The 26652-nt window shown below is 38.6% G+C and overlaps 1 protein-coding gene across 2 annotated transcripts in view; it reads right to left on the reverse strand.

Moving 5' to 3' along the window:
• The window catches only part of HECTD4 (HECT domain E3 ubiquitin protein ligase 4), a 236234-nt gene extending 213557 nt beyond the window's left edge, over window positions 1-22677 (reverse strand). For both annotated transcript variants that reach the window (XM_075178495.1, XM_075178494.1), the window contains exon 1: window positions 22275-22677. In XM_075178495.1, coding sequence (XP_075034596.1) covers window positions 22275-22424 — 150 coding nt within the window. In that variant the 5' untranslated portion in view covers window positions 22425-22677. The remainder of the gene's footprint in view (window positions 1-22274) is intronic.
• Between the last annotated feature and the right edge of the window lie 3975 nt (window positions 22678-26652).

The raw sequence follows: 26652 nt of genomic DNA on the forward strand, positions 1-26652 counted from the left end.
GCAGGGAATGGCTGTGAATCGTTCAATTCCTCCCAAGAAATGTTGGTGTCATCTGTTGTGGCAGAGCACTCTAGTTCTGGGGTGTCTTAAATAGAATCTTCTATTATTATCCTTGCGGTCTCGCTTGTCTGTGTGCTCTCTGGTGGTGTTGGTATAGCCGCATCCACATTGCTAGAAGATGACAGTGCAATTGGATTTGTCAGAGGAGAATGTCCAAAGACCATATTGCACTGGTCATAAAAGGGCCAGTCCATTCTTTCAGCGCCACTTTTGCGCCTGTTGTGGTCATGGACTTTAGTGTACTGCTTCTTCAGGGACTTCAATTTGTTCAGGACTTGTTGCTGTGTCCTCTTTATGCCACGTTGTGTGAGTATTTTGGCAATGTTGTAGTACACTGTGGCATCCTTCACAGTCCCAGTCACTTGCCTTCGAATTTCTTCCTCCCCTCTGACATTCAGCAGCTCACGCACCTCTTCCTCCATCCAGTGTGTCATAATTGCTGTAAATTAACACTGTTTTTGTAAACTATTAAAAGCAATTTTCTCACTAAAAAAACGCTTCTGCTTCAGCTTTAGGTTGAGAACACCATCCACCATCTCTCCTAAAAAGCTTCTACAATGTTCCACGGGCTTCCAACGATGACATCATCCTCCAGAGACAGGCAGACAGCCAATCAGCATGTTTTCTGTGCAACCCGGGTTGAAAAACCCGGGTTGCACCATTCATAGTGCAGGCGACCCGGGTCCGACCCGGGAATTACCCCTCGATAAATCCCGGGTTGAAGACCCGGGTTTTTAGACCCGGGATTTTTCACTTGTACCATTCATACTGCACCAAGACCCGGGTCGTTTGAGCTCGACCCAGGAAAAACCCGGGATTTTGGTGCAGTATGAATGGGGTATTACTATGAGAAGCTCTGCTAAAATCAGATGGAAATGCCGGGTGCAGTGTGTTTTAGTAGATGTTTGGCATGGTGCTCCAAATTATCTGGAAAATCACGCGCATTCTAAATAATAGATCACATACCATAAGGTGAAGTTATTTACTTTATATAGTACACTTTAGGTGTATATATATTATCACACATAATACGTTATAGGCGGTTCACAAATGTTATATTGGTACATTACCCAATCTAATCCAATTATTATTTGTTTGATCATATGTAATGATGATCATTTAATTGGCCTGTTACAATAAAATAGTTCAATTGTCTAATCGAAGTAAAAAATAACTACAGTCGCTCATATCAGGGATTGTTATCCATGTACAATAACCGAAAAAAATACGTTTTTATGATGCCGTGGAATCAGTTTACACACAAATGTGTTACGATCCGGTATGACGAATGCTCATGCTGGTTTAATAGCATGAAACCCTTCTTTGTACTAGTGATGTTTTAATCATTAGTTGAAGATTAATAACAGTAAATATTAAAGCAATAATAACAATAAAACAAAACATTACACCTACACCTTCAACTTTCATATCAAATCAGTTCAAAAGAGACTCTACTTAAAAAAAATGCACCTTCTCATCTGCAGAGTATAACATTTCCTTATAGTTTCCTGCACCTTAACCATTACCTTAGAAAAGCTGCCAGACCTCCTCTGAGCAAGGATGGGAGATTAATAAGGAAAGTAGCATCTGATTGGGTGGCCATGGTTCCTGTCAAATCAGTTTCTGCATAAAGTACACACCTCCTTTCCTAGCAGATAATCGCTAGGAGGACACCAGTTCTGGACCAGAGGTGGTTGATCCCTGCTCAGGTAACTTTTGGGGGTTCCAAAAAAGTGACCACACCAAGTACTACATTTAAAAATGTATCGGTAAGGGGCGAGCGAGGTGTGGTTGTCTGATGCTTTACTTTATCTGAAAATTGCTCTTGATCATGAAAACATAATACTTAAAAAATAGTCTGAGACATGTAGAGAGAAGAGATTTCACTTGGCAAAGGGTTTTTTTCTGCCTGTTTACAGAACCATGAAACTTCAAATAAGAAATTTAGAAAAAGAGACTATATATTTTTTTTGAGAACTTTTTGATGACCTAAAAGGATTTCATAATTCATTAGGTCTACATCTATGGAACCTGCGATTAAAGCTTTAAACTAAATTTTGCATCCCTACAGGAATACAATTTGCATGGGCATGAGAACACTTCCCATGCTGAAGGGATTGCAGTGAGATATTGAGTGAATGGTAAGTTATATATTTATATAGTAAGATAGAATTAAGAAGAAAGGCTCTTTGTATTTCCACTGTTAAATGACATAATGGACACCGTTCACTTGTTTCTTTTCAACAGCTACAATTGCAGCCTCCATTGTAACTGAATTCATGTGACTATGCAGGATACAGTGCTGTATAATAACATTGTTTTAAGTGGGGGGGGGGGGGGAGACTACAGCTCTTTTAAAACCATACTAAAGGAGAGGGCTCTGATGAAATGCAGCATGTAGCAATAATAGATGACCGAAGGCCACATTCATCAGTATGTGAAGAAACTATAATAAGGTAACGGCCTTTTTCAAAATGGATGGATCATGTTTACCTTGTGCTACTGCTCAGTGATAATTTCTTACAGGCAGACAATCATCCATCTACATATTCCTCCTCCTACAGTCACTGTGAGGAGCACTGACATACAAGGTAATGAAAAAGAGAATGCTGGGAGCATAGCAAAGAAAAGTCATTTTTTGTAGTACATTTTATCATGTTTCATCGGACTAAATTAAATATAAACAAAATAAAAAAAAAGTCCCAAGCTCCCAAATATAAGAAAATGTAAGGTTGGCGTTTTTTCCCTGTTTGATAGACTGGGAATTAATAGGTCTACTGTATTTCTAAAAGAGCAGTCAGCACCTTATGAGGTTTGTTGCTCCATTCACACATGTAACTGGGATAAGGCTTCATTCATCATGACACATTTTATGTGGCAAATTATCGTGATTACAAAAAAAAATAAAATAAATATATATATATATATATTTATTTTAATGTTAGTGGTTGTCTAAAAAAGTATATAATGCAACCACACCCCACAACCCATCCGATCCTTCTGGTCAAAGGTATTACTGTCTTAAACCACAGTAGTCTGGTCCTCTAGACACAGGCATCTCTGCATAAACAATTCTAGCCAAGTGTCAGAATCCAGGTCTTTTAAGTGTAATATCAATATACATTAACACCTGGATTACTTAAACACAGTGACTTACTGGGTAAGGTACTCATATCTTTGGGAACCACTGCACGAACGTATCCTTTATCCAATTCTTTATATCATATGTACAATATTTTAGAACATTTGCATTCCTGAAACTCCCAAAGTGTGCACCGCGGCAGGACGAAAACCCCCCCCCCCCCCCCAAAACTTACCAATCCGGAGGCGCCCAGCATCCTCCTCCTTCCTCGCTTCTCACTGAATGTCGGGCGTGACGTCATCACATCCAACATATTCAGCAAAAAGCGGCAGGAGAGAGGAGGCTGCTGGGTCCCAAGCACCGCCGGATTGGTAAGTTTTGTGGGGGGTTTTCTTCCTGGCCGCAGCACCCCTGTGACAACAGAAGAAAGAAGGCCAAGTATAGTAAGGGGCGCACAGAGTGTGTGGATGAAGGGGCGCACAGAGTGTGTGAATGAAGGAGGGCACAGAGTGTGTGGATGATCGAGGGCACAGAGTGTGTGGATGATCGAGGGCACAGAGTGTGTGGATGATCGAGGGCACAGAGTGTGTGGATGATCGAGGGCACAGAGTGTGTGGATGATCGAGGGCACAGAGTGTGTGGATGATCGAGGGCACAGAGTGTGTGGATGATCGAGGGCACAGAGTGTGTGGATGATCGAGGGCACAGAGTGTGTGGATGATCGAGGGCACAGAGTGTGTGGATGATCGAGGGCACAGAGTGTGTGGATGATCGAGGGCACAGAGTGTGTGGATGAAGGGGCGCACAGAGTGTGTGGATGAAGGGGCGCACAGAGTGTGTGGATGAAGGGGCGCACAGAGTGTGTGGATGAAGGGGCGCACAGAGTGTGTGGATGAAGGGGCGCACAGAGTGTGTGGATGAAGGGGCGCACAGAGTGTGTGGATGAAGGGGCGCACAGAGTGTGTGGATGAAGGGGCGCACAGAGTGTGTGGATGAAGGGGCGCACAGAGTGTGTGGATGAAGGGGCGCACAGAGTGTGTGGATGAAGGGGCGCACAGAGTGTGTGGATGAAGGGGCGCACAGAGTGTGTGGATGAAGGGGCGCACAGAGTGTGTGGATGAAGGGGCGCACAGAGTGTGTGGATGAAGGGGCGCACAGAGTGTGTGGATGAAGGGGCGCACAGAGTGTGTGGATGAAGGGGCGCACAGAGTGTGTGGATGAAGGGGCGCACAGAGTGTGTGGATGAAGGGGCGCACAGAGTGTGTGGATGAAGGGGCGCACAGAGTGTGTGGATGAAGGGGCGCACAGAGTGTGTGGATGAAGGGGCGCACAGAGTGTGTGGATGAAGGGGCGCACAGAGTGTGTGGATGAAGGGGCGCACAGAGTGTGTGGATGAAGGGGCGCACAGAGTGTGTGGATGAAGGGGCGCACAGAGTGTGTGGATGAAGGGGCGCACAGAGTGTGTGGATGAAGGGGCGCACAGAGTGTGTGGATGAAGGGGCGCACAGAGTGTGTGGATGAAGGGGCGCACAGAGTGTGTGGATGAAGGGGCGCACAGAGTGTGTGGATGAAGGGGCGCACAGAGTGTGTGGATGAAGGGGCGCACAGAGTGTGTGGATGAAGGGGCGCACAGAGTGTGTGGATGAAGGGGCGCACAGAGTGTGTGGATGAAGGGGCGCACAGAGTGTGTGGATGAAGGGGCGCACAGAGTGTGTGGATGAAGGGGCGCACAGAGTGTGTGGATGAAGGGGCGCACAGAGTGTGTGGATGAAGGGGCGCACAGAGTGTGTGGATGAAGGGGCGCACAGAGTGTGTGGATGAAGGGGCGCACAGAGTGTGTGGATGAAGGGGCGCACAGAGTGTGTGGATGAAGGGGCGCACAGAGTGTGTGGATGAAGGGGCGCACAGAGTGTGTGGATGAAGGGGCGCACAGAGTGTGTGGATGAAGGGGCGCACAGAGTGTGTGGATGAAGGGGCACAGTGTGATGATTTTTGTACATGTTTTATTTTGTTTGATCTTACTCCTCTTAATATTAGCTGTAAATTATTGTTTGACAGAAATATAATTGAAAAAAAATATAAAAATATTTTTTTCCCTTGGATTTGTGTGTAATATTTTTGCAAACAACTAAGTATTTCTGTCCTGACCTAAATACTTATTACATTATTTTGACCTAACTACTTATAAAATGGCACTGCTCGGTAATTATTTCGAGGGGTGCCTTGAAAAAAATACGGAGACTCTAAGGGTGCCGCGAATTGAAAAAGTTTGGGAACCACTGCTGTTAGTGTATAAAAAAAATAATACATATGAGCATGTGTAATGTTTATAAAAAAGTCCAGGATGCAAACTAACTTTATAGGCTAGTATCAACTTTTGCCTCACTGTACATTAATTTCCATTGAAAAAAAAAAAAAAATAGGGGATTTGACTACAATTTTTTAATTATACAATTAGTGCCCTTTAAAAGAACCACCAAGCCCAAGATTCAAGTTAATAGAATGTATAAAACGGCATAATCTAAAAAATGTTAACATATTTATGATATCACAAAATGCCGTTGATAAAGCAAACACCCCGTTCAGTGTAAATATACATTTGGATTTGTATACTTACCAGTTAAACACATATTAGATTTGAGTGGAGTTTATCATTTAATTTACACACCTTTAATTCATATGACTTTATAATGCAACACCTGAACACACAGGTGGTTGGTTTGTTCAAAACAACAGAGTTGTGGATGACAACAATGCAAAGGGTTAATGTATTTAAAGAGAATACAGAAACATTTTAACAATTTTAGCACAAACTCTAAAACACCCGACTTTCACTGAAGAAACTACAATTTTTTGTCTTCATACTATACAGTTTCAGAAGGTTTGAATAAATTTGTTCACTCAATTCCAAGCCCCTTTCTCTGTGAAAATACATATAGAAAGCTAGCACTAAAGACAGCCATTAATCAGCTGTCAGAAAAATATAATTGCAGTATGATGTTAGGCACACAATTGTGCGATTTCTTTTTCTCATGCTTGAAGCTTTTTGAAATAATGACAGCTGAAATCACAATCCCCTTCAAATCAAATTTGGGTGTAGTAGATTAGTGGCGATTTTTATTCAGAGATTTAAACAATTTACACATAGACACACACATATATATTTTAATATTAGAGAGAATCTCTAAAACATAAAATTATTTTTTCGTTTTCTTGTGTTTTTGTTCTACTTTAGGCACAAAGTTAGTTAACCACTAGTTTAGGGATTTTAACTCAAACACTTTTGGCTTGGCTAATCTATACTACAAGTATGTTGAGTACCAGAAGTTGTCAATTACCACCAGTGAATCCTGGGTGAAGAATGATGTATAAATGATTTAGAATCTTTAAATTACAATTAGCAAATACAATTTATCCAACATAAGTAAAGACTGGGAAGCTCAAGGGTGCACTCCATACGATTCATTTAGGTCAAAAAATGAATAACAATAATATCAGCAAGTAGAAGATGGACCATGAACATATTTTGCGTTTGCCTTTAAAAGTAGTGATTTATTATCCCTTGTCTACAGCTTTGTTATCCAGACGTTTTTACTGAATAAAACAACACCTTGAAAGGAGTATACAACACTAGTTCAAGTGTACACTTCATCTAACTGAGGAGAAGGTTTAATAGAAGGCTTTCATTTTTGGAAAAGGGGACACACGAACACTATACTTTTACTGGTGAACAGAATATTACAGAAATAAAATTTTAATAGCTTTTTTATTTTAAAATCTTATCCCACAAAAGAATAAAATTTCCTATAACGCTAGTATGTGATTTGCTTGACGTTTTATTACATTTATCAATGTCACTTTAGCATTCATTAAAGCAATATTGAAGATTTGCAAGCAAAATCTGTTGCCATTTTAACAACCCACACAATCCTGGAAAGTAACAATTTGAAAACACAATCATTTATTAAAATATATTTTGTTACTTACAATAACAAAGAGCACAGAAAAATAGACATTAAAAGAATGTGATTTTGCTGTGTTTAGGAAAAAGGGGGGGAAAAACACACTAAATTCAAAAGCACCGAATATCTTACAATCTGATGAACTACTTAGAAGTTAATATTTCTAAATGTTACCCTCGACCGCTCATTAAGCAACTTTAATTTCAGACTTATTGGCCCTTTATGAGAAGGCAATTACTTTATTAAAAACACAGCAGATTTGAGCATTATTTTATAAAAATGAAATAAAAAATAAAAATAAAAAAAATAATACCAAAATAAATGTGTTATTTCAATTACTTTCATTTGCAATCCCATTAATATTATTACATTAAGGGGCCTATTTATTAAATAACTTATTCTGCATGGCTTAGGCATTTTTAAGTAACAAGTTTATTTATCAAAAGGCCAACGCAGATATCATAGATATCTCTTGCTTTACCAGTCTCTTTTGAAGTCTCCATAATTCTCAATGGGGACAATTTAACAAGCTCCATAAAGCCTAGCTTTTTGGAGCTTGACCGGATGTCTAGTGCTATCTGAAGATGGCGCTAGCCGGTCCGCCCTATGGGGAAAGCAACACAGAGGAATGTTCGAATCCCACTCTAGCAACCTTCATTGCTCTCCCCTCCAATAACTAATGAAAAGTAGCTCTGCATTAAAGACTCCAGGTCAGGTCCCAGAGTTATTGTATTGATAGGTAGCCTCTGCAAAAGTAACCACCAATTTAACATTTGGCAAAAGTATATGAGGGTGTCAAGGTGGTCGCTCTGTAACCCTGGTCTGATACCATATGACATCCTGCCTAAGGAAAACCGAAGGCCTTGGTCAAGCATGCAGTCTAGAGGGAACAGATAATCACACCACAGAACAGGTCTGCTGACTTGCCATCGTGACCCAGCAGGTGATCAACTGAGAGGAGGCTGGACAGAAATCTACAGACACTGCACAAGTACAAGTAGTGAAACATTACTTTCCTCGAGATTCGAGGGTGAGATCAAAAGGATGACAACACCATATTCTAATTCATGTGAAAACCAGAGACAGGGACAACAAAAGGTTGGAACGAGGAAATCCTATGAAGGACTGCTTTGTTTTCACCACGTATTGAGACATACCAAACAGCCTCTCCTTAGAGTCCCACCAGCAGGGTCCAGTCACCCAGCATATCATCCAGATACAAATCAATGACACAGAACCACCACCATAGAGACCATGACCTTTGAAAATCTGACAACAATGAAAATAGGAGAAGACCGAAACTGAAAGTGAGCTCCCCGGAAAACAATTCAGAAGATGGTTTGGCGTTTCGGAACATTGATTAGTTTGATGAACAACTGAGATGGTAATGATGGGAAAGATCCATCCACCCCATTACAGAAGTACACACCCTGTGATATAGATGGATGGAACTGTTAAGGTGTCAAGACCCCCGACTCAGGAACACATAAGTGCAGGTTCAATGGAGCGCAGATGGAATTGGGCATATAGCACAGCTTCCAGGGTTAAGACCACTGCTCCCTCCTTCATCCTCATACAGTATCAAGGTAGTGTGCAATTTAGTCAGATGAGGGACTATACACTTTTGGAGAAATTGAATCTTGTTGTGGGATGGAACACTTTCTGAAGCAATGTATTCAAAAGGCCATAACTGGAAATGAGCGCTCTGAAAAGCAAAGTAGAGGTAGAGTACTGATGTAAGTCCTCCCTTATGACAACAGTAAGCATCCTGGATATCCACAGATACCAGAAATTCCACATAGCCCATTGACTGAAATCTGAAGCAACTCCATATTAAATCTTTCTCACATAAGAAATTTGTTGAGAGCCATAAGCAACCATGTCACTTGGGCACTAAGAACTGGAATAAAAACTCATTAAAATAAGAATACAAAGGATTACTGGTAACAGCATATTGCAAAAAAAATGGTGCATGTATTTTAAATATATTATACTAGCACTGTGGTTCTTGAACTGTGAGTTGTGGCTCCCCGGGGTTTTGCGGCGACCCCACACAGGTGCCTTGGCCAGGGACGGTAGTAAGCAATGCAGGGGGACTAATTGGTAATTATTTTGGCTTACGGGTGCATTGAAAAAAATTATGTGGACCATAAGGGTGCCTCCAACTGAGAAAGTTTGGGATCCACTGCACTAGCACATAGTCCTACTTTTATCTGAATAGCTTGGCTATATAAAATGCTGAAAAAGAGGAAAAGGAAAAAGTGCTGCTCTTTTGAATGTATGGTAAAATCTCCCTGCCACTACAGAAATACGATTGTGTGTGTTCATTTGTGTGGGGGGGCTATACAGTCATGCACTACTGCCCAGAAATTTCAAATGGTGGACTGGGTGCAAAGCCATTGGCACCACCAATTATACCTTAATTGCAAAATGTTGTATATAAAAGTCTAGAACAAACAAGCAATATTGATCAACTGTTATACCACATAGCAAATATACACATGCATACAGGAAGTAAAATGTCACAAGAAGAGTTTTCAACTGATAAACAGATGTAATGTAAGGATTCCATTATGATTCCTCTCCAGGGTCTACATAGAATGCTGTAAGTCAGAAATCTTTGTAGTAGACTGCTAAATAATCTTCAATCATTCGGTCATGTGAAGAAAAAAAAATAAAATCACCTAGTTAAACAAATTACTTCTACTGTCAGATGATCTGAATATTTAACATGCTGACTACTGCAGGTTAGTCTCAAGTAATTTACTTATTCTGCAGTACACAAGAGTTGTCCTTACTTTGGGCCATAACATATTATATATCATTATATTTATACAAATAATTAAAAAAAATTCAGCCTTTATACATGAAGGGGCATGATCAAACAGCTGCTGGGCCTTCAGGCTAAGTCACCATGTATATATGCAGCACACATACCCAAACTACTGACATTCAACACAAAATAGATAGAAAAGGATTACAAATCTACACACAGATGAACAGAAACCATTTAATTTAAATATACTGTGACAGAATAAGACATGAGACTGTATAACTGGAAGGGGAAAAGCTGGAAATGATAAAATTATATCACAAGTATATAAATAACGTATATTAATAACTAATGCATCAGAGCTGTGATCCAAATTTGAAGGCCCATGTAATTCAATCTGTAATTATGCACTGCAATAGAAAAATGCCCCCAGTAAAGATTTTTATTTTTTTTTGCAATAAAATATAGATTGTCATCTAAAAAATCATCAACATTACAGTGGAAATATCACCTTTAGCCAAGAATTCTCAGAGTAAAAATCACTATCTGATTATTACTGGAAAGAGAGACTTTTCTCAACGTGTTGGTGGAATGCGTGTTGAGGACAGGAGGTGTGCTTATTGCTATCTCTCTTGTGCACACTACAGCTGATCTGTTATTTTGAAGGGATACCGCATGCCACAAAATACAGAATCAGCCAGCTCTCTAATGAACATTATCCACTAGGAAGTCAAACCATTCACAAAGATGGTACATACAGTAGTTGCTTACCATACAGTATAATGGCAGTTTGGAATTTTTCTACGTTTACCACTCGCCAGACGTTGATTTCTTGGATCAGGGCATTTCTACGGCATTAGAGTAAATTATGGTGCTAGATAAACAACTTTGGTTTCTTCTTAAATTATACTAGTCACCGAAATAGACACACACAATGAAGGCATCTAGTTTGTGGACTAAAATAATATTCATGAGAATGCAGCCTCTGTAGGGGACAGGTCCCATTTAAATAACACAATCCCTTTCTGAGTCTCCTTTACCCCTCCCCCCCCCACTTTACCTTTGTATTATTGGTTCTTATACTTTAACGAAAGCAAAAATAAATAAATAATGAAAATATGGTCAATCTACGTTTCAAGTTATTGAAAAGCACCCTTACTGGAATTTACTATAATGTAAATGTCTTTCTATGTATACATTGTAAATGTTCTTCCTCATACTGTATACGCTTTGTATTGACCGACCATCTAAAATAAGGAATAAAAAAAATAAAAAAAATAACACAATCCCGTCAGTAGACAGGCTCTCTCTCTTTCTAGGACAAATATGTAGATGGAACATATTTGATTATAATAAAATAAATAAAAGTATTTTATTCGAAATTCTGCTGGTTTTAAAGCCTGTGTAAGTGTGTTATCATTTTTCAATAGGAGAGGAGAAAGTCAAAAGTGCCCCCCAAAAACAGGGTGCAAAATGTGTTTACTGATAAAACTCACAAAAAGCAAATTAAAACACATTCAGCACATATTTTCTCATAAATTGAGAGCAAGAAGGATTTTTTAAAGTAGCTGAAAAACATCTGCCAATAACGGCATAAACATAAATCACTCCCAAAAGTTACTTGCCAGCAGTCAATTTGTAGGCACATTGTTAATATAATAACCAAACACTTGTAAATATGTCACATTAGTTTCTCCAATATTCTAAACTGCCACTGCATCTGAGACAAGTTATTATATCCACACATTCTCCTTTGTATTGTAAGTAGCAGGGTTCCTCGTTGCCCCCTGTTGTAGTGCGATACTTGGCTCTGATATACTGGAGATAACTGTAGGCATTCAGGTATCAGAATCCTGTGTGGATCACACCATTGTTCAGAGCATGTCCAGATATGATATCTCTGACGGAGACCTAGCTTTGTATTTGTGACTACACCGATTGCTGTTTCCTGATGCTGACTTTGTTATTGCTGTCTGTCCATGAACTTTGTTAATTCTTATACTAAATGCCTATTTTCTGCAGGTACTCCGCCTGTGATTAGTTACTTACCTGAGGAGACTTTGCAGCCACATTGAATTTCCAGTGTTCTATCTCCTGTTCTTGGGGTGTGTTGCTGTCTGATCATCCATTGCTCTGCCACGGACATCAATTTGTGTATTCATCAATAAAATACGACTTTTCTACGTTTTTAGATAGGTGCCTTACAGACAAATTTCAAGGACTGTGGAAGCTGCTTTTTTTTATTAAGAACAATATTATGTTAATTGAAACAAAGAAAAGAATATAATATTAGTACACTAGAACGACATCCAAAGTCCCGGTCCATTTGAGCATAGGGTGGAAAGGAATCACAGTGAATCCATGTACCAGCATGTTGCCTCACAGCGCTGGGACAAATGGATAGCATTCCTGCCTCACAGCGCTCCGACCATGAATTCAATTCCAACAAGGACACTATCTGATAACTGTGCAGGTGGTCTGTATGTTCCCCCATGTTTGTGTGAGTTCCCTCCCATGGTTCAGAAACATACAGGTAGGTTAATTGGTTTGTGTGTAATAAACTTTGAATATGCTGCATTGGAATATAAATATTCCAGTAGTTTTTGTTTTTGTTTTTTTTGGAACAGTAATACTGCCAAATAGTTTGCTTACTTGCTCAATCATGTAAAAAAAAAAAGTTAGAACAGTGGTTATGGTATAAGCTCAACTGGATACAAGAAGTATGTGTGTGTGGTGGGGGGGGATAATGTCCAGTGAAACAGTATTATAGAAATTTTAACATGTAGACGGTTTGTAAAAACGAAGTATATAGCGGGGTACAGTTTTACATATCCTCTTGTAGTTATACATATTTGAGCTGTTTTTGAGAATCTGCCATGTAGAAAAAGAAAAATTATGCACGTCACAATTGGGCTTCTCAGATAAATTAGCTCTACCCAATTACATGGAAAATTCAACCTAATTACAAAGTAATGTTTGGAAAGAAGCTAAACCTGTTTAGTATTCAAGTTATACTTGCCAATAGGCTCTCAAACATCACAAAATTGTATTAATTTATAAATAAAAAAGCATATCATCCTTACTACACCACTGTCAATACAGGCAATGTAAATGTATGTCTTTAAAATAGTGATGTGAACAGACAAAAATATAAAAATACTTTATGTGATTAACATCTATAGGTACAGGATAATCATGTATCATGCAAAACAAATCATGTCCTGTTAATAAACATATGGCCTGCAGACTTCTAATCTCCTTAAAAATGGTTAAATGGTGTAGTAACAAAGCTACGGTAGTTTTTTTTCCCCAAGCACATTGACTAGAGTCACAGTCAAGAATTAAAGGGGGCAAGTACAGGCTGTAGCCAGACTATTACAATGCTAAAAGCAGCCCGGGTATTTCAGCTCTGAAAAGGATTGTGTGTCCAGGTGTGTATGTACTTTGTTCTATCATAGAACTACAAAGTTACTGAAATAAACAATTTATAAGCTTGCTTATAGTTTCCTAAAAAATTCAAAATAAATAAAACACTGCAATTTATAACTTGTTCAGATCTCTCCACTCTTAATTCACTTTTAATCCACAAACTGCCATCTGAAAAGCAGATTAAGAAAAAAAAAAGAAAAGAAAAGCATGAATTGCTTCCTTATGGGCTCACATCCACCATTGCCTTCTAAAACTTTAATGCTGCATTTTAAATTGTAGAACGCAGCACATGCTATTTCTCTGGAGAGTGAAGAGGTCAACAGAATTTGTATAAAAGACAATTGTTATGCTTGTACCAATTGTGACTTGTGTCCAAGGCTAAATGGAAACTTTTGACAAGCTTTTGCAGCACAAGCAGATAATTAAACATATATTTTTAACATTTATATAACACCAGCATGCTCTGCAGGACTTTACACTTGGGATCTTTAGAAACAAGCTGACCTTTACTTATCTTTGCGTGCTTAAAATGTTTTTTCATCTACCAATATGGCATAATAAACCTTTATTATTTTGGAGAGGTTTCCAAAATGTCTCTAAAGTTGCCTAGAATGAAAATCCATGCCCATCCAACTTCATACACAAGGGGCATTATTGCAAATTAATTCAATTAGTTGATTCCCATAGCAAAAATGTCACTCATTGTGTTTGAGGTATTCAATGTTGCTACAATTCTACCACTAGCTTGATAAGAATTATCTCAAACTAAGAATATTAGGTGAAAAAAACTGATGATTTTGATACTATGAAAAGAGATATTGTGGCCCTCTTGTACAGACAGACGCTATTGTGACATGGGGTTTAATTGTATAAAATTAAGTGTTTAGCGCAGATCTGTGTGTACATTTTTTAACTCTTTATATTGGTTTAGAACTAGAAATGCATTTAAAAATGTATTAAAAAAATGTATTCAATGGAGATCGGGGAACATCCATCAGCATTGTGCTGTCCATTCGAAGTTGTCCAGTGGAGGAGCTTCTATAGCAGCCTGAGTAAAGCAGCAGTGGCTAGATGTTGCACTTCAGCCCCAGCTAGTAGCCACAGAGCAGCGGTCTATTCCTGCAAGAGCCTGTATCTGCTGCTTTCCTGTGAAATATAGGTAAGAGCTAAGACCCTCATCCATCCAATAGCTATCCTGTGTTGAACGTTCAGTGCACGGTGGCCAACACCACCAGTAAGAGTGGTTGATTATGGCACATCACTGATGAGAGAAAACCTAAGAAAAAACTGTAAAATCCAATCACCCGATAGTGTGGAAGAGTAGTATCTGTAAGATATCATAAATAAAACATTTGAACAATAAGAAAAAAAAACTATTACACCCAAAGGAAACTTTATTAAATAATGTTATTTTTCATGATAAATTGGTCAATAAAGTGATGCTTTTACATCAATGTTTATTATATTTTACCTTAGTAAAGTAAGCAATATACAGAATAGAGCACACATGCTTAAATGTTTTCCTGAAAATTATATTATAAATAGTGATGCAAAGAATCCTATATTTGGATTGGGGCTGGAATAAATAGTATAGATTCTTAGCAATATTTGGGTTCTGCCCATTGTCCTTTCTGGTGAAGCTTAGATACTAAGCAGCCAAGGATAATGGGAGGCGCAGCTCTGGAGGAGACAGACTTCTGTTTGTGCAACCTGCCAAGTATCCCGATACCTCATTACAAGAAATCTTTACTCAAACATCTAAACAAAGATTCCTGAAGAGTGGAGGTCTTCCAAGCTTGAAAGTGGCTGTCAATGATAAACTTTAACTGTGGTCTATGGGAATGCTCACATAATGCCAGCCAAACATGTTTGCCCCTTTTTTCAGGACAGTGTCATGTCATTCTCATTGTGTGCTGGTGATAACGCTTTGAGCATCGTCAGAGATGAGTGCTGAGCACAGCAACGAGTAGCATTGAACTATGTATTGATATTAATTTTGTACTACAAATCCAGGCAACGTAGTGAACAGAGGTGAATTACAGTTATAAGGATTAACCAATAACATAATTGTGGGGAATAAGGCCTAATTATAACTTCAGTGTAAATATGGTATATCAAATGAATCCACTGATAAATTGAGCTACTATGGTGTAAAATCTGAAGCTAGATGGTCTGGTGTGTGTTTACCTGGTGTCCCTGCCCACCTCTATGTGAAAAGATAACTGTACCACTTACTGGGAAATCTGAACAGCTTCAAAGGCCCCTGGGGTGAGCTACAGCCTGGAATAGGATAGTTTTTTGACACCAAGAGAGACTCTAAAGAGCCGTTCACAGCTTGAGATCCTTGTAGACAAAGGGAACACATGAAGGCTATATATGCAGGTATATAGGAATATGGACTTCAAAGAAAATGACTTCATATTTTGGGAAATCTGTTTGCCACTCAGTACTGAGGGACTGAAAACCACACTAGGGTTGTGAATTAGAGATACTAGTGGTACCGGGGAACAGCTATAGTCACATGTCTTTGGGAAAGGTATGTCATATTGATATAATTCCATCATGTTGGGTATTTAAATGTGCGAGAGATTATGACTGGTTTATTAATGGGGGAGTTATGTCTCTGGGATATTTCTGAGAAAAGTTAAGACAGGTCAAAACTTTAGTAATACTTTAGAACAAACCCTAGGTGACAGCCAGGAGCATTTATGCCCCCACAGTAGCATTCACACTGCCAGGCTGTGAATGCTGTCCATTTTATTTTGCTTAAAAACCTGTGTTGTGAAGGGACAAAGGGTCAGCTCTTGGGGATCAATCTAATTGAAGGACTGTTCATCTCTTCTGCCTGCTCCAGGCATACAGATTATTATATGCGAGTTATGCTCTGTATTTTCATCCTATTTGTTTTTATAACTTATGCAATTTTTATTTGTATGTCAATTGTTTATAATAGTTTTCATAACCTATAAGCATTGTACTTTTTGTATATTAAATAAAAAAATGCAATAGTGATGTCCTTATTGCTCTCTGCCGGTTTAGAAAAGAGAGGTTGCTTGGCTGGATAACTCTTTAGAAACCAGTGTGTGAAGTGTTAGAAACAGAGAAACAGAAACAGAGTGTGCGCAATTGGATATTTAAGTCATAGGTTTGCTACAGGCCTTATACATAGCTGGTGGCAGTTGCGGAGAGGTGTGAAGCGTATGTCTGTGTTGGGAAAGGGACCAGCTAAATTTGTAGCCTAAGACAGTGAATCCCAAACTTTCTCAGGTCGAGGCACCCTTAAGGTCTTCATCATTTTTTCAAGGGACCCCTAAGCCAAAATAATTACCAAGTAGTCCCCTGCCATGCTTATCAACTGCCCTGGCCGCGGCACCCCTTTGAGATCGCCGCAGGCACCCCAGGGAGCCGTGGTGCAGTTTGGGAACCACTGGCCTAAGAGATAGGTGAGAGTGAGGTTTAGGCTGAAGCCTGTGTGTTACAGTAAGCTTCCAAGTCACGAGTTTGTGACAGAAGCTCCTGACATATTAGAGGTTATATATTGTTTGACTGTGTGTAAATATGATAACATATTAAATCAGGGAGTGGCCAGAGGTGGCGGTTCGTGACAAGGAGCATCCAAAGTTGTATGACTCTTACACACCTGGCTACAGTTACTGCTACAAAAAGCATGGCTGGATGTAGTGAAGAGAGTCACACCACACTTGTAATATAGCCAGGAAGGAGCAGGGATAAGGAAAAAGTATTATATAATGATGTCATTGAAAATAGCAGTGATGGAATTTACTTCTTTAGTTCCAGTTTGCATGATAGCAATACAAATAGTGGAGACCTTTTGAAGTTCTCCAATGACTCTCAAAGACATGTGTCTGTTAATAAAAAAATAAAATTAACATATCCCTGTTTATTTCTCTCAAACATCCTGTTTTTAATAGAAGTACACAAGCTCGAGATGCCTGTACTCAAGAGACCTAGTCGAATACATTCCAAGTTTTCTGTGATGACTCATGTTATGAAAAAATAGTGTGTCTATTGTACCTAGGTAAAATAGAAAACCTTTTCAATATGTTCACAAAAGAAACCCTTATATTTCAGAAATATATTTATTTTCCTAGGGGTACATTTATCGAGCTGCAGGTTTGAAAACATGGAGATGTTGCCTATAGCAACCAGATTCTTGCTGTCATTTTGTAGACTGTACTAAATAAATGATAACTAGAATCTGATTGGTTGCAATAGGTATTAGCTACACTTTGACCAAACCCGCAGCTTGTTAAATTCACCCTCTAGAGTTAAATTGGAAATTAAAATAAGAAATAAATGAAAATGGTCTTTGACACAAAGGTTTGAACCACCTAAGTAGTATTATGTTTTCTCTAATTTTACTAAGCAAAACCTTATGTAGCACAGATCAGTTGAAAAGTTACTAAGGGGCCAACTTCAAGAAGGACATCATAGCCATTCAGTCCAAAGAAGCAGTTCCTCTGGCAAGATAATTAAGATGCACCTTTATTTAGAAGAACTGCTGTTCTTAAGTTGCTGCATGGCGCTGAGGCACTAAGGGGCATATTCAATTACCCACGATACTCGCAAAAGAAACGCAGCGTTAAAAGTATTACTGTTATTACGGTAATTCTAACCCGGATTTCAGCTCGCAGTTCCCTGAGTTGCGAACAGAAAGCTGGCATTAAAGATATCGTAATATTGGTAATTACGTGCACTATTACCGTAATAACGGTAATAGTGCGCAAGCTGCGTTACTTTTGACAGTAACGCTACCAATTGACTATGCCCCTAATTATGGAATGATTATTATAAACACACGTTTTGAAAGATTTGTTGTTGTTGAATTACTAAACAAATATTTTCCAGTTAAGAACCTTGGATGACACTGAGGAGATGGACTTTCAGTCAGTGGAAGGGAAAACAGTTATGCCCACAGCGGAGCAGCACAAAGCAGTAATGGAAAGTCCTGCATTGCCTGTTGGCTCGTCAGAAACATCTATTGACCCATATGTCCAGATGCATGATTCCTCAATAAAATCTACCTGCTAGAGGAAGAATGAGGATTCTGAGTCATCAGTGATTATGCGGCTCCTTGGAGACATGCAGGAGCAGCTAGAACAACCTTAGCATTTCTCAAAGCTGTAAAAATGTTATTAATGACCAGTGAAAAGTTTTGCGTGATGACCTGTTTTACTAAACATTTTGCGCGCCATTGGATTGACCCCAATGTGTCCACCACATACACTCATACAATTACCCAACACCTGCACCATATTCACATCAATATCACAGACATACACTTACAGTCCCACCAAAACAAACGTACAGTCCTCAACATGAGCATATTGCACACAAACCACATACATCTGCCTCCATATTGTCCTCGACATTATGAATCAGGCCATGTCGGTGGATATTGCCCGATCCTTAACCATCATCATCTGAACATAACCCCTATTTTCAGAACCTTTAAGTTTCCTAATTTATACATAAAAATCCTCAGTTGATTTTGTTGTCATTTATATTTGTTAATGAACTTTAAAAACAAGCAAAAAAAAAAAAGTTGTTTACAGAAACATTTTAATAGGAAAAAAGGAAAAAGTATAAAGAACATTACAAAACAGCATCATACACTTTGACATTTTTTTTTATATTTCTATTAATATGATTAATAGATATTTAAAATTAAATCTTTTGAATAAAGTTATATTTGAAAGTTACATTCTATTATATTGCAGGGTAGTTTCATGTCAGAAACAAAACAAAAATTTGTCAAATTGGTCTCCTATTTCAAGTGCATGTACTTGATTCCTAGTATTTGCCCATGCTAAGTCTTCAAATTTGTGGTAAAGTGAGTACTCGAAATTGTAGCACACTATTTAGTGTACAAAGTTATGCAAGACACACACACACAAACACATTCCTTTATAACCAAATCAATATGGGAAGGAGTATATAATCTTAGAATATAAATATGCAAACATGCTGTCCACAAAATATCACATGCAGTGAAAGCACCGATTTAAGACGTAAAGCAATTCCTCTTTTATGATCTCGCTTCAAAATATTAAAATTTTATACAGAATCATCATCAGCTATTTAAATAGCGCCACTAATTCCGCAGCGCTGTACAGAGAACTCACTCACATCAGTCCCTGCCAGAGAGACTAGGGTCAATTTGAAAGCAGGTAATTAACCTATCAGTATGCTTTTGGAGTGTGGGAGGAAACCGGAGCACCTATAGGAAACCCACGCAAACACAGGAAGAACATACATGCGACTTCAGAATATTACACATTCCTTATATTATTTTAAAATCCGTTGGGGAGCTTTTAGAGACCTTAGAATTGCCTGGACTGCACAAAAATTGTAAGAACTATCAACAATCGCCTGTATAAGAACTGACAAAAATTTCTTGTTGTTGCAAGAAATAAATAAAAACAAAACCATCGCTAATAACCCACTAAAAATCATACAAAATACACGTTTACATAAACCAGAGTAGGTAGATATGTCAGCATAACAAATCATGCAAATTTACACAGATTAGGCAGCCTACATGCATGATTAAAGAAGGAGGTGCAGGCATGAGACAGAGGGTAGAGAGGACCATGTTCGTTAGAACTTGCAGTCTACAATTAGTGGGAAAAGTCGAGACAATGAGCTATTGAGTCAATAAGTGAGGGAATACGATAGGCAATAGCAAAGAGGTGGGTTTTGAGAGCGCGAGTGAAGGTTGGTGGAGTCTGGTCAGGCAGAGTATGGCTTTCCATAAGTGGGAATAGAGGACTTTGTAAGTCTAGTGCACAACAACCTTTTTTCTTTGTAGGGGGTTCAATAAAACATATGTATTACATTAGGCCAGGACTTACGCAAAGTGCCAATAGTTTTCTAGAAAGAAGTCATGAATTTTGGGGATACTTCCGCAATTCCATGAAGCTGAAAGCGAAGTACCCATTGCCGAGACACCATTGGGTGAACAAAGTACCTCTGGTGTCTTGCTTGGTCTCTGAAACACCTCCTTCTATCCATCATCTTGATACCAACAATAGTAACATTGTAAAATTATCATGGAATAAGTATAAACATCAAAAAAAAAACTTGCTATACTTCCAGAACCCTTTCTCTACACTTCCTGATACCCACAATTCCACATTCTGTGTTTTGGAGGAAGAATGTGTTTAACAGGATGTACTGTATGTGTGGTGGTGTTCTTTTTACCTAACAGGATAGGAAGCTCCAGGGCAGAGAGCTTTAAGACACATCAATAAATGCACTCTGAAAAGCAAAAGCAAATTGAATGCTCTGTTAAAACGAAGGATAATTAACATGCTTTAGTTTGTCATGTTTTTCACACTACTACTTTAAGAAAATGCCCCCATCCTTTCCCCAAAAATACATTACCTAGCAATAGTAATTAAGTACATTAATTCTATTTGGCAAAGAGGGTGCACACACAAATATACTTTGACACTTGAACTTTTCTATCATCACAGAAGACTCAAACTGAATGAGTTTAGTGTCCTGCAGACCAAGCAAGGTCTCTTGTATCAAACCCTTCTTTGGCCTCTCATTGCATGGCTAACAATCAGTAACCAAACATTCATTCAACAAATGCTGTAGTTTTTCCATGTCAAATAGTATTAAATAATACTCTTGAGTAAAGAATAAAAATCATTGTGTCAAACAACTGAGTTTGACTTTTGAAACACTATCTATTATTTTATGTTCCTCTATAAACAATGCGATAACACAAAAATAGCCTCAAATGCTCCTAGAAATCACATTATTTATTTGTGCTTATCTTAAAATCCCTTAAAGTGTAATAAGATATCATTCAGTTTCTGCAGCAAGGAGAGATGTCTGTTTGCTTTAAAATGCTCTAGGCTTGGGATAATCTTTAACAGAAACAGTATGCCTTGATTTTTACCAACACTGATTTTTACACCGTTTATTTACAGGCACAAGATCAACTGAATATATCTGTGCTTATAGCTGAAATGAAAATTAGCTCATTTTTGACAGAGGAGAAATAGCTTGACAACTTGAACAGATGCCTTGCATTTCAAGAGAGGGGGAAAGATTATTAAGTGTGCCCATCATCAAGAAGCATAGGGAATCCTGCACCTGCTCTCCCAGCCAAATGACAGATCAGTACAAAGGCCTAAACTACTGTGAAAATCCAAGGGCAGTGATCCTTGGACAAAGGCTCATTGGACTAACGCATCCCTGTGACCTGCACATAGAGAATGAGCTGGGATAGGGTGTGGAAAAGCAAATGGTAGTGGTATGCTGTTAACAGTAATACATTAAGTGACTGATCTGTACTAGACTGCAGGCATATTGTAACTCTGGACAGCAAGATAAAATATACATTTTAACAGTTCATACAATAGCACAGCAAGGAAACGTTCTGATAAGGAATTTTATCTGCATATGAAATTGCTAGAAATAAAAAGGTCTACAATAGATTGATACATAATGAAATACTGTCACTCACATATGCTTAGCCCCTCTATCCCTAATGACGCACAGATATACATTTTCCAACAAAGACTTTATTTTCACAAGATATTGTTATGGAAATGTCTTCCTCATGGTAGGACTGCAAAAACCCTCTAGTCCTGGACTAATTCTCACTCAGTGCCTAAGTTGCATTATTTCATGTGCCTGAGGGCATTTAGCAAATAGACTAAAGAGGGTTTGCAAGATCTCTAGAGAATAGATTCACCTCACAAAATCCGTTCAGTGGGGGCTGATATATTTTAAGACTACATGCATACAACTAAAAATGCTTTGTGCAAAACTGCAAGCCATAATAAACAGACAATAATGCAATAATGCATTTGACAAACGCAGACACATTCTGCCACTAATATATATATATATATATATATATATATATATATATATATATATATATATATATATATATATATATGAGTCCAAGAGCAGGTGGCCTCACCTCCAAGTCCGTGTCCCCTGCTTCGGTAACACCGATCTCGCTCGGTAGCTCGGCCAAATCAGTGACCCGAATCAGTCCATCATGTAAAAAGATGGTCTCCTCCTTCACCGACAGCCATTGAGCCGAATCTCCGGCCGTTACCGAGCCCATGTCTTCCTTCTCAGCCCCCGGGGCCGCTCCCTCATCCCCTGTCTCTCACCGACACCCGGTGACCCGCAGCATCACACACCGCAGGGTGGGGCAGTCACTGCCTATCTCTTCTCTCCGTGCCCACCCGACCCAGGCAGTAAACACCAAGCTCCCGGGTATGGGGACACTCTCCCACAGCCCCCCTGGTGACACACAGACCGGTGAACGGGACCTCAGCTGCAACACAACTGTCAGCGAGACGCCATATTGGCTGAGGAGGCGATCCCAGGGTGCACCGCGCTGCATGTACCTGGCTGTGAGAGCAGATCTGCCATGGGGGTAGTCAGTGTGTGAAAAACAGGTACATACTGGAACTGTATTGTACTTTCAGGCTAATTCATTCTGTCTCTAAGCTTACATTGCAGATGTTAAAATGCTGTGTATAGAGATATATCTGTACTCGTTATGTTAGGGTATATGGTATAGTTAAATGTAAATAATGACTTCTGACAATAGTCATTATAGGTTGCATTTCATACATTGTGTGTTCATATTGCTAAATGAGTACCCATTTTTTTTAATCCTTTAATCATATTATTGTTTCACATAGTTCTGTTTTAATGACCGATATCATAGTTGAGATTCTCATTTACCAAAGGTCCACCATTAGGATTCTTATTAAGTGAGACTGAATGTAGGAGACCCTAAAAAACGTCTGTTTTACACTTAAGTATCCTATAAAGAGATAATGATACCCTTCATATAAAAAATGGAGTGTGTCCTTTTTCAAATATGTGGTCACATATTAATCTCAAACTGAAAGTTGGCCTGACACTATTTTGACATTTTTATATATTTGTTCATAATGAATTATGAATAAAAGTATTCTGCAAGAACATTGTTCGAGAAACAACTGTCAGCATTCTAGCTCATCCAGAATGCTAAGGTGTTTGGACTTCTCTTGAGGCTAGAGCAGACCAGTATCAATGTTAGCACTTACATCCCACATAAATTGGATTAGCAACTTTGCTGAACAATTTTACAGTTGTAGTCCAAATTTCAGACCTTGAGTGGGGTTTCTCCAACCACATGGTCACAATTAAAATTCGGTGGAATTTCTTTTTATCTCTGTCAAACTTGCAGGCAGGTTATGATTGCTATCGCTATGTGTATGCAGTTAACTGTTGTCGGTAATAATGGAGCCCTATGTAATGTTCGTCACCCAATTATATAACTAAATTGGACACAGATCCAGACTTTCATCGATCAGGCTGATCTAAATGTGACCAGATTAATATTCGTGCCTACGCATAAAAATTATTCTTACAAATGGCGCGATCATGTTAATGCACATGATTGCTTAATTGACTATAACATCCAGCAACCAAAATTGTATTGTAAAACACACAAACTTTTCCTAGTGCTGTTGCACAGTTATCTCCCACATAATAGATACAGCACTCACATGAATCCAGGACAACACAATCCATTATTGTATTTCATACAGATGTAAGAACACAATAAATAGTGTTCATTATGCCGTATATATCCCACTGGACCACTCAAACAATAACATCATACAAAGGAATCGGCACTTCATGTTACACCGAATGAAATGGTGAGTGTGATAGAGAACAGAACAGTGTCAACTCCAAGAGGAACACACTGAAAAAGAGACAACCCCCTAACATAAACTTTACAAAAAAATAAAGCATTTGCTTCTTTTGTGTAAAAAGTGTAGTAAAATGTTTGTACGGTGTCCAGTAATAGATTAAAATAATACATTCAAGGTACTTTATACCAGCATTTGAAATCTAGGCCAATAAACATAGCAAAATTTGGGGCAAACATGAGAGCTAAGAAGAAAAACATCAACAACAATTTCGTCCTTCACTACCTAGTATACATTAATTGTTTGTACTCACCAAACTTATCCCAGAGCGCCAAATAACAGCAATTTTCTAGGATGCTCATCAAATAGTATAATTAATTTTAACACACAAGGGGGTAAATGTATCAAAACTTCTAAAAAGGAAAAGTTAAGGTGTTGTCCATAGCAACCAACCCGATACTAGTTATAATTTTCTAAAATGTACTAGATAAATTATAGTTAGAATCTGACTTTAGTAGACAGAATAAATTAGGGACACCAACTCAAATTGTTAATGTTTCATAAGCAACTGTGTCTAAGGTGATGTCCGCATGAACTTTTGGAAGAAAAATATTATCAGAAAAGGACAACTGTGGGCAGAAGCGCATATTTCAACGTAATGATGACTTGCACTTGAAGTTCAATTAAAAACTGGAGAGCAATTACATTATCATTTGACTGCAAATTTCAACCTGTGGCAAAAGTGGTCAATTCCATCAAAAACGGCTCAACGAGAACTCAAAAGAGTAGGATATCATAGGTTGCAGTGTAAAAGCTGCTCATCACACCTGGCAATGTATGTTTGTGTGTTCAGTAGTGCAAAGAGGGCAGACAATTGACTACTGAGCAGTTGAAGAAGGTTATAAGGTCAGATTAATCATCCTTTTTAACAGTGAAGGCTTCTGATGCTTCCGTAATATTGTAAAACTCATTTACCTGACATGGTTTGGGTACAGTAAATTCTTAGAAGGCAAGGTCAAAGCTAATTTCTACTTCGTGGTGATCACCCCAGGTTGCATTTCTTTCCTGCAGAAGGATTATTTTCACTATGACAATGACCCCTTTCACAGAGCATGCGTGGTCACCCAGTGGTTTGTTGAGTATGTCACTTATGTTTTCCATATGTCATAGCTCATAGTCATCAGATCTGAACCAAATCAAACATTTATAGGATATTATGGAAAGACGCACGCAACAGCATTTTTCACCACCATCAAGAATATAGTTGGTGACTTTTATGAAAGAATTTTTCTGCCTTCCTCTTGCACAATTCCAGATATTGGTAGACTCAATGCCGTGGTGCAAACAGCCTGTAATGGTTGCAGGTGATGGCCCATGCCCTATTAATATACTTTATGTTGTGCTTTAACCCTATCTGTATTCCTAACAACTTAAAGGGTGAAAATGTGATTTTGTGCTATATAGATATGGACTTGTAACTAATAAAGCAGAGCTAATTGTACATGCAAAACATGCAGTGTATTTAATTCTCTCCAGCTGATGAGCTCATAAACTGACACTTACAGGTGAACAATCTTATTTAGATTTGACAAGTGACACTATTTCTTTCTTTATTTTAGCAAACTGCACATATCGTGCCTCATTCAAAGCTAAGAATAAATCCAGTTCCAGGTGATTTAAAGTGCGCTTACAGAGTTAGAGTTGGAAGGGGATGTTTCATTGTTAAATTTTAAATTGCAATGTAAAAATAAAACTGCTCAGCATTTGTGTGTCACATAGGAAATCAGACAATATTCTCCCTGCATGACAAAAAATTGCATTCACACCCTTTGAATCTCAACATGGTTTATCCAGGTACAATAATTGCACCCTCTAGATTTGCTTTTCTCCACTGCTGGCTAATGATTGGTCAGATTATCAATTCTTCAGTCATGCTATCTGCCCTCTGCAAAACAAAAAATATATAAATTTATTAGCAAGACTGGCCTTGCCTCAATAGCTTGACATAATAACAGAAAACCTAGTCAGACTGGATTAGTGCGTGCATTAAATAATAAAAAGTCAGCATGTCACACACACATCCCCCTTCCTAAAAAATCTGTAACCAACATCAGAGATAGCTAGATTATTACTGTACCTGGAAGCCACAGTGTTGGATGCCCTGTTAGAATGAGCTCAGGGTTGGTGCCTTTTTTAGATGTTACCAATCCTAAACTGAAAGTTGCTGGGGCTCCCCAGACAGTGGGCTTCTGGGTAATGAATGAGTGGGACTCCCGTAATGGCAACTTTTACATCATTGTGATTCATGCATATTACACAATGAGTTCCTAAAACTGCTCTTTCATTCTGCCTAAGCATAATGAGGGATAAGCAGCCATAACTACCATAGTATATAAATAAACACAGGCCATCAGACACAAAGTACACCGCAATATATGCCTCCTTTCAGCACTTGGGAGCAACCTAAAAGCCTACCTCGATATGCAAAGAGGAGAGAAATTAAGGAAGTGTCCAGCCTCCTACCTCTTTAGTACTACTCCTTACAATTCAATACACATTTCTGTTTTTTCCATAATATATAGTTCAGTTAAATCAGGCCTGTCCAACCTGCGACCCTCCAGATGTTGTGAAACTACA

Source organism: Mixophyes fleayi, chromosome 1, assembly GCF_038048845.1.
Source record: "Mixophyes fleayi isolate aMixFle1 chromosome 1, aMixFle1.hap1, whole genome shotgun sequence".
In the NCBI taxonomy this organism is placed as follows: Eukaryota; Metazoa; Chordata; class Amphibia; order Anura; family Limnodynastidae; genus Mixophyes; species Mixophyes fleayi.